The 13951-nt window shown below is 43.0% G+C and overlaps 1 protein-coding gene across 2 annotated transcripts in view; it reads right to left on the reverse strand.

The window, feature by feature from the left end:
- Nucleotides 1-424: 424 nt before the first annotated feature.
- The window catches only part of tmem65 (transmembrane protein 65), a 55195-nt gene continuing 41668 nt past the window's right edge, over nt 425-13951 (reverse strand). The window contains exons 5-8 of one of the 2 annotated variants that reach the window (XR_014872038.1): nt 10328-10370; nt 8574-8679; nt 7696-8235; nt 425-7662 (exon numbers count right to left, since the gene is read on the reverse strand). Coding sequence is in view for 1 of the 2 variants with exons in the window: in XM_085149251.1 (XP_085005377.1) it covers nt 8128-8235; nt 8574-8679; nt 10328-10370 (257 nt within the window). In the remaining variant the exon portion in view is untranslated. Of the gene's footprint in view, nt 8236-8573; nt 8680-10327; nt 10371-13951 lie in introns of both variants that reach the window. The other variant, XM_085149251.1, reaches the window with a different exon arrangement.

Genomic DNA, 13951 nt, shown 5'->3' on the forward strand with positions numbered 1-13951 from the left:
GGATTCTCATTTTAAACGTGGCCACAGATTCAGATATGAAGATCTGTCAGGCACTGAGAGAGACCCCTCAGCACTTTTAAGCCCCACCCACCTGTCGTTAAACCTTCTGTTTGCCGGACCCATCCAATCAGCAGAAAGCTGGCTTAAAGAGGGAGGAGCCAGAGTGAAAAATGCATTTTATAAATCACAGATTGATTGAGGCCTAAACTTTGGGACAGCGGTCCTTTACTTCCCCAGTTTGCTCTTACGATGGTAGATAAAAGGCGGATTTTACTGCAGACTTTAAATTAGATTTACAAAAACAACCGCGTACAGCAGAAATGACACAAATGTCAAAAACTAAATCTGTTAAAAATTCAGCGATGAGGCTGAGATTAACAGCTTCGCTAACATCACTCACCACAATAATCACTTCTTTTAAGCCGACGTACAAGTGAGGTTTCATTTTTATTGATTTTAATAAAAGTAACGGCACATGAATGTAACTTTTTACTGACAAATTTCCCACGAGCCTTGAACTCAGCATGGCTCCTGTAAGAACAGCAACTTTTCTCCATCTCATTTCAGACGTTTTCTAAAACCGCGAGGAAACAAACAGGTTTTATTAAAATCATAACTCCAGCAGCTACAGACCTTTCCAGCGCTGTGACGAACTCACTCCTGCCTGTGGTGCTAGAAGTAAAAAACCTTTTTTATTTAATTTTTTTTACTACTTTTGTAATTCTGTAAATTCTGCTTCATGCTCCTGAATATTAATCATCTTTTTCTATGTAAACCGTTTTTTTGTTGGATCTTGGCTGTAAAATAAAATCGTACGTTCGATGTGCACCTGATGATGAGGGAAACCTGCGCTTTGCTTTTATCGTTTTTTGTTTCTATTTAACTTCATGAGGCTAAAGTAGGAAAGCTTTAGTTTGACTGTGAGCTTGGGCTTGAGAAGATAAACAGTTGGTTATCTTTGGTCCTACTTTTTCATGCAAGACGTTTTGATTGTCCCTTAATAAACTTATCGAGTACTGACAAATAATTCTGAGTCTGTTTATTCATTTGAGGTTGTTGATGCTCCAAATCACAATTTTTATCGTTTATTTTGTAAATGAATCAGCATTCGATATTACAAAAATCAAGTTTCTTATTCTGATAAACATCGAGACAAACGTTTAAGATGAATGAACCAGAGGAAGCAGCAGGATGACGCGCTGGGAAATGTCTGATATGAATTAAAGACGTGCAGGCTTCTGTCTACGAGTCGATCGACAGATTTAATTTGTTCTGGTGAGATTTAAATCAAGTTCTTTGAAATATAAGGAAGTTATTTTAGGGGTTTACTCTGTTGTTCTTATAAATAAAGACAAAATGACAACATTTCACCATTATGATTATTTACATAATTAAATTAAAAATATTTAAAGATATGTTTACAAAGTGATTCTCCAAAAGTTGATTCTGTTCATCTGGACGTAGAAACGTTTCGTCATCATCCAACTGCCTCCTTCAGTCTCAGCTGACTGCAGGTTTCAATCTTATAAACAGTACATTTGCATAATGACTGAAACCAGCCCACTGAGGAACAATGGGCTGGGAGGTCAGTTCCTTCTCATGACTATTGATCAACAACCACTGATCAATGGTCATGAGTACCATTCACAGAGAGTTGGGGAATGGCTGCAATCACAGCACAGTTTACAGTGAGTTTTGGGTTCAGGTGAGTTTACAAGATTTTCTCTTAGGATTAAACCAGAAATGTGTGTTTTAGAGGAATAAAACAAATATACACAAAGTGCTCCACACTACATATTTAACCATAGATTCAAGCAGTGCTTCGGTCTGTACCTGCATCTCTCCTCTGGGTGAACGTGTAAACTCCAGGCAGAAAGGCCCAGGCGGGGTTTGAACCAGGAACCTGCTCATGAGAAACCTGCAGTCCAGAGTGTGGAAGAATAAGGATAAACCAAGATGGTAATCAGTGATGTGATGAGTCATTATCCAGCGAGTGTGCAGAGATGAGAGTCATTCTCATGTCTGCTTCAAAACACCAAGCTGAGTGTTGGACGTCAGCAGACCTCATGACCAGTCAGTGATGTCACTCAGCAGGTTTTGAGAGCGTGTACTTCATGAAAATCAAAACCCACATTATTTTAAGCCCGACTACAGCACCGTGACAAACACCGAGCAGCAGCTATACCATCGTCTCAACTAGGGCTGCCACAAACGATTATTTTGATAGTCGACTAGTCACGATTATTTTTGCGATTAGTCGACAAATCAGATCATGCATCCATCTGCTCTTATATAACTATCATTAGCTTACAGCTTTAAGTGTTTAAGGTATGTGCTAACTAAAAATAAAGACAAGATGATAGTTTATTAAATTTTAATGAAATTTGCAGATTGTTTCGGTGAAGTTTAATAAACTCCTTGCTATCTAAAATATAACAGGACACCGGAGTAAATTCTCGAGCATCTCACACTTCTGATAATCAGCTGTCTGCTTGACGTTTATTCAGCTGTGTAAAAACTATAACTTTAATCTCAGCCAAACAGATTTACTCAGGAACAAATAAAACACTAAAAAAAAAGCCAAACAATAACATTTTAAGTTATCTAAGTGACTTATATATCATGTTTAACCTGAGTAGCGAAAGATGGCGGTGGGTTTCAAAACGATTAGCGGGAGTCCGGTGTTCTCACGGCTCTAGTGACCTAGACCCCGGCTAGCTATCGAGCTAGTGGCTAACAGACATCTCCGAAAACGTCGGAGCGTTTTTGAAAATATGTGGTGTCTTGATAAACTGAGCAGATATTTGAGGTTTACACAGCTACATTCTCGCCTAAAAAATATGTTAAATGTTTATTTTGTGACCCAGAAAGAATAATAAGAGTAATATTAAAACTAACTAGCTGCCGCCATTGTTGTAAACTGAGCTGGGCTGCGCTATGAATTCTGGGACAGCAGCTTCTTCTTCTTCGGGGTTTAACGGCAGCTGGCATCCTTGTACATGCAGTGCTGCCATCTTCTGTTTCAGTCCGTTATTACACTCTTAAATCCTACTACTTATTCCTGCGTCTTTTGTGATCTTACAAAGCTTCAAACGACGCGTCGACTATTAAATCAGTCGTCGACGATTTTAATAGTCGACGTAATCGTGGCAGCCTTAGTTTCAACATCATCTATTGTTGAGGCGTTCACGTCACATACAAATGACGTGATTGGACTAGAGCGATGCTGTAACGAGCCCACGCACATTAGGTGGTCCTTGATTGTAATGGTGAGCAAAACGCAGTCGAGCTGTGTAAGCAGGTACGAGTGGAAAAGGGCTAAAAGTGACCTCACAGTGGCTACATCCATCTTTGCTTTACAGTCTGAGCTCACGATTCAAATGAACGTGTTGTTTTCAGGACCTTTAAACACTGAACGTGAGCTCAGTCCTGCTCGCAGCAGCGTCCTCAGCCTGGAGTCCCCAATGAATGAATGAATGAGAGGTCAGTGAAGCATCACCTGCAGAACCACAATCAAACACTTGTATTCATTTACTTTTGTTTTAATTGCACATAATGTTGCAAAATACATCCACACATCATCCTTCAACAGTCCAGGTTGTTCGGTACATACTGTACATGTATCAGTGCGCGGCGGCTGTTCCAGACTGTCCACAAGAGGGCAGCACAACACGGCATTCCTTTACCCGACAGCCTTACATGACAAACTTCTTGTTTATAGGCTTCAAAGGATGACTTCACATAATTAAATGAAGGAAAATATCGTCTTAAATAAGCAAAACAAACAAAAAGTTTGATTAAAATCTTTTCCTCGTGTAAAATAAACACAAACATGAGATGACAGAAAAGCAAACGAGTTCTCTGAAGCATCCTCAGTTTTTACCAGGTTCAGACTCAGACTAATCTGTCCTAATGAGACGGGCAGACAAAGAGCTCACGTCCCTCGAGGCTTTTACAGTTAATCCAGCGACAAACTTGAATGTCTCCTGCAGCCGAGTCCAAACCCTCATTAAAACACCGTGCAAACATTTCTGTCTGAACTCACAGCTCTTAATTCCTTTAATTCAGACGATGTGTTGGGATTTGTGCTTAAAGCATCTCCGTCCCTCTGAAGACAAACATTTCATAATCTGCTAGAAAAACAGCAGAACTCAAAACCACACATCACAGTTTTTATCAGGAAAGTTGTGATGGCAGAGGACGACGTCTGTGAAGAATGTAAGGTAGATAAAAACAGAATAATGATGCTGTGATGATCGACCTGGACAATAATCACAGCATCATCAGATATACTGAATTTCTAGGTCGATGGAACAACCTTCATCTCGCAACTGCTGAACCACACTAGGGCTGCCACAAACGATTATTTTGATAGTCGACTAGTCACCGATTATTTTTGCGATTAGTCGACTAATCAGATCATCATCCATCTGCTCTTATATAACTATCATTAGCTTACAGCTTTAAGTGTTTAAGGTATGTGCTAACTAAAAATAAAGGCAAGATGATAGTTTATTAAATTTTAATGAAGTTTGCAGATTGTTTTGGTGAAGTTTAATAAACTCCTTGCTATCTAAAATATAACAGGACACCGGAGTAAATTCTTGAGCATCTCACACTTCTGATAATCAGCTGTCTGCTTGACATTTATTCAGCTGTGTAAAAACTATAACTTTAATCTCAGCCAAACCGATTTACTCAGGAACAAATAAAATACTAAAAAAAGCCAAACATTAACATTTTAAGTTATCTAAGTGACTTATATATCATGTTTAACCTGAGTAGTGAAAGACAGCGGTGGGTTTGAAAACGATTAGCCGGGAATCCGGTGTTCTCACGGCTCTAGTTAGCCTAGCCCCCGGCTAGCTATCGAGCTAGTGGGTAACAGACGTCTCCGAAAACGTCGGAGCGCTTTTGAAAATATGTGGTGTCTTGATAAACTGAGCAGATATTTGAGGTTTACACAGCTACATTCTCGCCTGAAAATATGTTAAACGTTTATTTTGTGACCCAGAAAGAATAATAAGAGTAACATTAAAGCTAACTAGCTGCCGCCATTGTTGTAAACTGAGCTGGGTTGCGCTATGAATTCTGGGACACAGCTTCTTCTTCTTCTTCTTTGGTGTTTAACGGCAGCTGGCATCCTTGTACATGCAGTGCTGCCATCTTCTGTTTCAGTCCGTTATTACACTCTTAAATCCTACTACTTATTCCTGCGTCTTTTGTGATCTTACAAAGCTTCAAACGACGCGTCGACTATTAAATCAGTCGTCGACGATTTTAATAGTCGACGTAATTGTGACTAGTCGACTAATCGTGGCAGCCCTTTATTGCACAAAACATATTGAACAAAAACTGCACATTATTGCACTGATCAGAGGGGGTGGAGCCTATCCCAGCTGTCACAGGGTGACAGGTCACGAGCACCTTGTAGGGAAAAATGTCTGATGTAGAAGGAGCTGATAGAAGACTGCAGGAGGAAGAGAAGTCCTAAACATCTAACAGCCCTCACTTCTCACTGTGTGTTTTAAGCAGCTGGCAAAGACATTTTCACCTATTAGAAACAAAAACAATCTGGTTTTTGCCTCTAAAATGTGAGAATCTGAATTATTCAGTAAGTTTTAGCAGCTCCTGGAATAATAAGATGATTTCTGACAGTTTGTTAAATCTAAAAATGATGAAGCTGCTGATCAATAAGAAAAGAGTCACTGTGGAAGCCCAAATCAAGCAGCAAACAAAACACTGAGACAGTAAGCTGGGGGCGCGGGAGTCTGAGGATCAAGAGGATCCGTTATAAGAAGCACCTTACAGGGTTGTCGACAGCTGGAGTGTTTAATGGTGACAAAGAAAGTCACCAAACGTCTGAGCCACTTCTCTGACTTTGAATCGCACCTTCTCAGGCACCATCTGCAGCTTCAAGATCAAACAAAAGCTAAAAAAAAGAAGGAAAATCTGGATGCAAGTGAAGCGACTGTGTGAGAGAAAGAAGGAAAAGATGGTGGAGAAAGTAAAACAAACAGATACAGAGCGACCTTGGAAAGCTCAGCCCAGAGCTGAAAATAGAAACCCGAGTGTGCGCTGCCACTGAACGCCTCCTACAAACATCTCGAAGCACTAATAAAAACCATCTGATGAGATTACAGAGCTACACAAGTTCTTCATGCAAACACAGAAATCATTCCTCGAGGTAGCAGATGACATGTTTTCAGATTTGCAGGATGGCGGCGACTCGACGGGGAAGTCCGCTCGCTTCCAGAGCAAGTGGTGACCAAACACTTGTTGCTTTGACTCATGAATAAATAGTGTTTTTGGAGATGAAGTCTGTAAATGTATAAAGTGTCTGCTGAAGAAAAATTTAAAAATTTGTGCTTTTATCTTTTTTTTTTTGTTCCTCCAATTAATCAGAGATCAAAACGAAACGCGAGCTAGTGTCTGAAACAGTCGGCGTGTTCGTGTTTCTGCTGTCGGGATGGGAAACGCTCGCCGCTGCTACAGTGCTGATGTCTGGGAGGAATAAACCACACCGGCGGTGCTGAGACTGCAGAGGGTTTCCCATCCTCCGAGCTGCCCGGGCGGATTTACACGAGCCGTCTGTGGGAGGGAAATCAAAGTTTTGTTCCACCAGAGAAGCATCGATTCTTCCCATCAGCCCCTGGGAGCGAGTCGCAGAGAGGAAAGCCGAACATGTGAATTTCTGGGAACTCGACCAACATACTGATACAGGAAAAAAACCTACTGGATTAATTGCCAAGCAGCGAAATCAGCACCAAGGTTACGCGTATGTTCGTTCTGCACAGGCCTCTCTCTCCAGGGTCTCCGCCTGCACCGGATCTCCGTTTTTATCAGGTTAAAATTAGGATACATCACAGCGTGAAACTCCGGGATCCCTTTATTATGCTAAGCAACCTCTGACTGCTGACACACTAAAAGCTGAAACTGTGAAAGGAAACCATTAAAACTGCTCCTGCAGCTTTACTTTGTGTCCCTTTGTGAATTTCCGCGCTTTAGCTTCACACTGCACGGAGAGCTGAGCTGGTGATGTGACAGCGGGAACAGAATCCAGGAGTGAATCCAGTCTTATTGTGATGCTGGAATACTTGGAAAACATGCGGTTGGAGCACAAAGCGACAAACCTTCGATAAACCATGAAGCTGAACGTTTAAAACTTTTTGATTAACAGTGCAAATTCACGCACTGCACCGATCTGCTACCTGCTGCCCACCTGCAGTGACCTAGATGAGCTAAACGAGGTTTTACTACAAACACTGATAAGTCAAGCAGTGCACTGAGAACTGCAGCCTCACCTGCTCAGGTACGACCAACAGGTAACATCAGCAAGAGATTTTTGGATATTTATAAACTGATATGTGGGATTAAAGCAGATTAGCTGCTAAATTAAACCCAGTTTTCTATTTGTGCTGCTCAACAGAGGCGGAGTAGATTCTCATTTCAGATCATGTGTCACAAAGATGTGCTTTTACAGCGTGAGCCACATTCACACTGGGGCTGCAACATCAGATTTTTCACGTTATCGTGATTTTAAATCAGCCTGAATTAACAATAAGGATCATTTTGCTTTCAGTAAATCATATTTAATGCTTTCTCCTTTAGTGATGAGTCGCAATGCATCCATACAGATGTGGTTCAGTGACTATTAGAACACTTTCTGCACAGGCAGAAACCCGTCACTGTGACCTTTCACCTGGATTATGTCTCCTAGTCACTCCTAGCAGGCTTTCAGGGGTCACGAGTGGACGTTATTGTGTTTATTGTGTGGTTTTCGTCTTTTTTGGCAAATAAATGACTCTGAAAACGTGCGTGCAGGGACTCTGCAGCCATAAAGATTATTATAACTATGCAGCCGTTTCCTCTCTGACACTGGGAATGGGACTGATAAGAAGAATCGATGAGAATCGCAGCTTGAACCTCCCGCTGAACCAACAGACGCCGCTTTCTTGGAGCAGACGGTGTAAAAATAACTCTGGTCGCGGTCAGCGGCCAATTACGTTCCCTCACACTGTACGCCGCCCGAGCAGGATGACAGAGAAACGTCCGACTGTGAATACTTTTTTTTTTTCTTTTCTTAGAGCTGTGACATCAGCAGTGTTATGAAGATGTAGTGGCGTGTTAGGAGGAGCCTGATGGCGCGTCGCCGTCCTTCTCGTCGTCGTCGCTGAGGAAAAACAGCGGGAACATCCCCAAAATGCAGCCGATGGACACGCCGATGGCCTTACCCTGCAGCGGGAGGCGAAGGAGACATCAGATCATCAGAATCTGTTATTCTCAAACAGTCGGTGTGCAGAGGTGAAACTAGCTTCAGGAAGTCTGGGCAGCGATGCTCTGTTTCCTTATTTTAAACACTCGTGTGGCTCCACCACAAACTTCCTTTGAACGTTATCTGTTGTGATAAGTTCAGCTGATTATAATCAACACTTTATTTAATCATCTGGAAAAGTGGAGCGTCCTGCTTGCTCTGAGATAAAGAAGCATGAACTCATCATCCCTCTATTGTTGCCGCTACGAATAAGAACATGAAGAAGATTTAAAAATAGGACCCAAAGGAGAAACCTCACCATGTGAGAGCTGACCCTGGTCTGCCACATGTCCACCTGCTTGGGCGTCAGATCTGGAACCTGCATCCCCAGTTTGGAGGCCAGAACCTCCACGTAACCTGCAAGACTTCACACAGACAACAAACGTGTGTTAATCTCTGCACAGGCATTTAGTGACATCATTTCCCCCAGAAATAAAACACGTGCTCGTGGTTTTCCATCCATGTCCTTCAATTTTGGGGACATCAGCTGTGGAGACGTCTGCGATCATTCCTGCAGAAACTGTGAAATCTGTGAAATGGGCCGACGCAGATCAAGTTTCACAGTATTCGGTGCCAACACTCTGCATGCTTTGGATGCTGGTTTAGCAGCTTTGTCTTCGTCCAGACGTTATTCAAACCAAGTAAAAACTTCCATAATTGCTCAACCAACCAAAGGAGCGTGCAGCCAGCTCACATCCCAGCTCAGCTGAGGCTTACAGGGGTCAGAGGTCACAGTAATAGGAATAGGAAACCCCAGACAGTAGAGGTGGGAATCACCATACATCCCACGATACGATATTATTGCGATTTTTTAAAATATTTTGCGATATTCAGATTCTGTACATAAAGGTAAACTTTATCAATATTCATTTTCTCTAATATCAAAGTCTCACACTCAGTCTTTCTCTCATTTCAGTTTGATTGTTGACAAACTGAACGGTTTGTATTACAGTCTAGTCCAACTTAACTGAACAACCATCTGGTACAATTATAGCTATTCTGAACTATGCAGTTTATGAAAACTATGCAGCCCCTTCAGCAACTGAAGAATTTGAAAGTAAATTAAAATAAAATATAATTTTACATTAAATAAAAAAGTTTTAAACTTCATTAAAATAAAACATGTCTTAAATTAAAATAAGTAAACTGTCACATTTGGACAGTGAAGGAATGTCAGGATTCTTGCTCAGAAGTCAGATGTTCCATTCCACAAAAACCTTTTTGTAACAAAATATCGATTTCTGCTGTCCCTGTATCGATACATTATTAGCAAACAAAATATCACCATGCTACACAGTATCCATTTTTTCCCCAACCCCTACCAGACAGTTTGTTCTGTTCATGTGGATTCAGCGTCTTCAGTGGGAGAAATGTTTCATCACTCATCCAGGTGATTCAGCCCCGACATTTGTGCTGAACTACACACTCGGGATGAGGCTAGCCTTCTTCTGCACAACTGTTAGCGCAATTAAAAAGGCCGAACAGCAAAGTTTGAGCCTCTGAAGCGAAGATCCTGTTAACATAAACACCGTATATACACACACACACAGGAAGAGCTCATAACATGTGTGTATTTCTCGATGTTTTAGTGCCGGAGTAACAGTTAAAACTAAACCAGATCAGATCAACAGCTAAAAATCTGTTTTTCATTCAGGCTGATTGAAACTGAAACACAGAGAAGTTTCACTTCTCCTGTGGGAAGACATCTGCTGACTGCACACCTGCTTCAACACTTTAGGATGAAAACCGTCCTTTCAAAGATGATGTCAGACTTTAGTTACAGTGCAAACCTTTTACTACAGATAAATAAGAAAATAAAAGGTATTTAACACAGAAAATCACCAGCACTCAGTGAGTTTAGTTCAAACTACAAAAACAGAAACACACCAGGACAAACTTCACGTCATTGATCTAAATCTTTGAGCAGTTCTAACTTGCTTCAAACAGGCTTCACACAGTTCGCCCAGAATAAACCGAAAAGCCTCAGAGGCCGTTTGTAAAGATGCTGCTTACCCGAGCCCCGCCAGATCTGAAACCAGGTTCCCCAGAGCCGCCGCTGCAAACACAAAGAGACACACACTTTGGTTTCTGCCGCTCTCACAAAGAACAACAGCGAGCACGGTGACAGACACAAATGCATCAGACACACAGAAAAAGAAAAGCTGAGGATTTGTGAAACTCAGTGATTTGATTTCTGCAGATCTTAACATGTAATTATGAAAATAACGGTGTCACGTGTGATTTATGTGAACAGTATCGATCTCTTTCAGTCATCTTCTCATTCCTCTTTAACTTTAACAGACTTTAAGAAGCTTTATAGTTTCAGACAAACCAAACTCCTCCTGAGACTCTTGCAGAAACACGAGGTTCATTCAGACTGAGTCAGTCTGATAACCATCATGTTCCTCTGGGAGGCTCGGCGCCAAAATCTCTGAAGGAAATCTGCTCACTGCTGTGCTGACGACTATCAAACACAATTCAAGCCTGACACATTACACACACATACATGCACGCACATGCACACACACGCGCACGCACATGCACACACACGCGCACGCACACACACTTGCACACACACACACACACACACAGACACACTTGCACGCACGCACGCACGCACATACACACACACACACACTTGCACGCACATGCACACATACATGCACGCACATGCACACACACGCGCACGCACATGCACACACACGCGCACGCACATGCACACACACGCGCACGCACATGCACACACATGCGCACGCACATGCACACACACTTGCACACACACACACACACACACACAGACACACTTGCACGCACGCACATACACACACACACACACGCGCACGCACATGCACACACACGCGCACGCACATGCACACACACACACAGACACACTTGCACGCATGCACATACACACACACACACTTGCACACATACATGCACACATTAATGCATGCACACACACACTTGCACACACACACACACACATACATGCATGCACATGCACACACACGCACATGCACACACACTTGCACACACACACACACACAGACACACTTGCACGCATGCACATACACACACACACATACATGCACACATTAATGCATGCACACACACACTTGCACACACACACACATACATGCATGCACATGCACGCACACACACACACACGCACGCACACACTTGCACACACACACGCACGCACACACACACACACACACACACACACACACACATGCACGCACACACTTGCACACACACACACACACACACACACACACACACACACACACACTTGCACGCACATGCACGCGCACGCACATGCACACACACGCACATGCACACACAGACACACTTGCACGCACATACACACACACACTTGCACACATACATGCACACATTAATGCATGCACGCACACACTTGCACGCACACACACATACATGCATGCACATGCACGCACACATACACACACACACGCACACACACTCTCACACACACACACACAAACTTCCCAATTCAGTGAAAGCTTCGTCTGATCTTTTCTGCAGGGACCCAAAAGTGCATCGACAGGAAGTGAGTCGAGGTCGCGCTCGCCTTAGTGGCAATGACTTGCTCTTTCGGCAGCCAGAGAAATAAGCAAACTGTAATTTGAATGGAAGAAGGAGCCATGAATGAAACCATCACTCGTGTGCTCCAGTGCGGTGGCGTTCTCACTGATGATGTCAGTGCTGCTGATAAAACACTGGGTCTGATTTAGCAGCAGTGCATTAACTGGACGCCTGCTGGGATGGTTTCTCCTCTTCCTATTGGCTGCTCTCTCTCCTAATGCCTAAACCTGTGAGGTCTTCCTCTCCTCCTGCCTGGCAGCTCCAGCATCAGCATCCCTCACTACAGTTACCTGCACAGTCCACAGAGACTCCAGCCTGACCTCATCCATCAGCCTGTCTCTTTGTCGTACCCGTCCTGCACCACCCTCACATACGTCTCCGCCCCTCCTCACGCAGCACCATGGTCACAGTGAAGCTCCTCCTCTGTTCTCCTCCAGCCTCACCCTCAAACTTCACATGGTTTTTCTCAGCATGAAGCCACACCGCTGCTCGCTGACAGCCGCCTCTCTTCAACATCTTCATCGTACGGCTCATCAACTTCATCACTTTGATCCACATGTTTGATCAGACCAACACTTCACACTCGGTGCTTGGAAGCAGCGCGGTGAGTCCACAGGAGACTGTTTCTGTAAACAGCCTGATGTTTCCCACACTCAGCAGACTTTTCTCTTTTTTCAATGAGTTTGGGAACAAAGTGCATTTTTGCACAATAACAAAACTCTCCATTAATGCTCAGACTTTTATCCGGACATTTTTTCATTAAACTTGTCCTAATTTCCCCATTAATCATTTAATTGAAAGTAAATTCCCATCTTATTTAATCGTAAAGATGAATCTGAGCCACATTTACAAACAGCTAAAGCATCCAAATAACAGATTAAAAAGTACCCGGATCACCATCTGTGACATCGTCCTCCTTTTCCTGTATTTAATGCATGTTACATAAATCCTAACGCACTGCTTGCTTCTCCAAACATCCTAATTACACCCACGGTGTTTGGGGGAGACGGAGTGTGAAGAAGATCTTCCCGGATGTGTCCTTTTAACTCTTTTACAGACGCTTCCACCTGAGAAAGACTCCGGGGAAAAGTCGATGCAGGGATTTTACATCCCATCTGGTCCGGGAGCGCTACAGCATCCCCCGAGAGGAGCTGCAGGAAATATTCAGGCATCTGTTTCTCCTGCAGGAAACTGACAGCTGATTAAAGGTCAAATCTAACAGCGCAAACATTTACAGTGGGGCAAAAAAGTATTTAGTCAGCCACCGATTGTGCAAGTTCCCCCACTTAAAATGATGACAGAGGTCAGTAATTTGCACCAGAGGTACACTTCAACTGTGAGAGACAGAATGTGAAAAAAAAAAATCCATGAATTCACATGGTAGGATTTGTAAAGAATTTATTCGTAAATCAGGGTGGAAAATAAGTATTTGGTCAATAACAAAAATACAACTCAATACTTTGTAACATAACCTTTGTTGGCAATAACAGAGGTCAAACGTTTACTATAGGTCTTTACCAGGTTTGCACACACAGTAGCTGGTATTTTGGCCCATTCCTCCATGCAGATCTTCTCAAGAGCAGTGATGTTTTGGGGCTGTCGCCGAGCAACACGGACTTTCAACTCCCGCCACAGATTTTCTATAGGGTTGAGGTCTGGAGACTGGCTAGGCCACTCCAGGACTTTCAAATGCTTCTTACGGAGCCACTCCTTTGTTGCCCGGGCGGTGTGTTTTGGATCATTGTCATGTTGGAAGACCCAGCCTCGTTTCATCTTCAAAGTTCTCACTGATGGAAGGAGGTTTTGGCTCAAAATCTCACGATACTTGGTCCCATTCATTCTGTCCTTAACACGGATCAGTCGTCCTGTCCCCTTGGCAGAAAAACAGCCCCATAGCATGATGTTTCCACCCCCATGCTTCACAGTAGGTATGGTGTTCTTGGGATGCAACTCAGTATTCTTCTTCCTCCAAACACGACGAGTTGAGTTTATACCAAAAAGTTCTACTTTGGTTTCATCTGACCACATGAC

Source organism: Neolamprologus multifasciatus, chromosome 22 (assembly GCF_963576455.1).
Source record: "Neolamprologus multifasciatus chromosome 22, fNeoMul1.2, whole genome shotgun sequence".
In the NCBI taxonomy this organism is placed as follows: Eukaryota; Metazoa; Chordata; class Actinopteri; order Cichliformes; family Cichlidae; genus Neolamprologus; species Neolamprologus multifasciatus.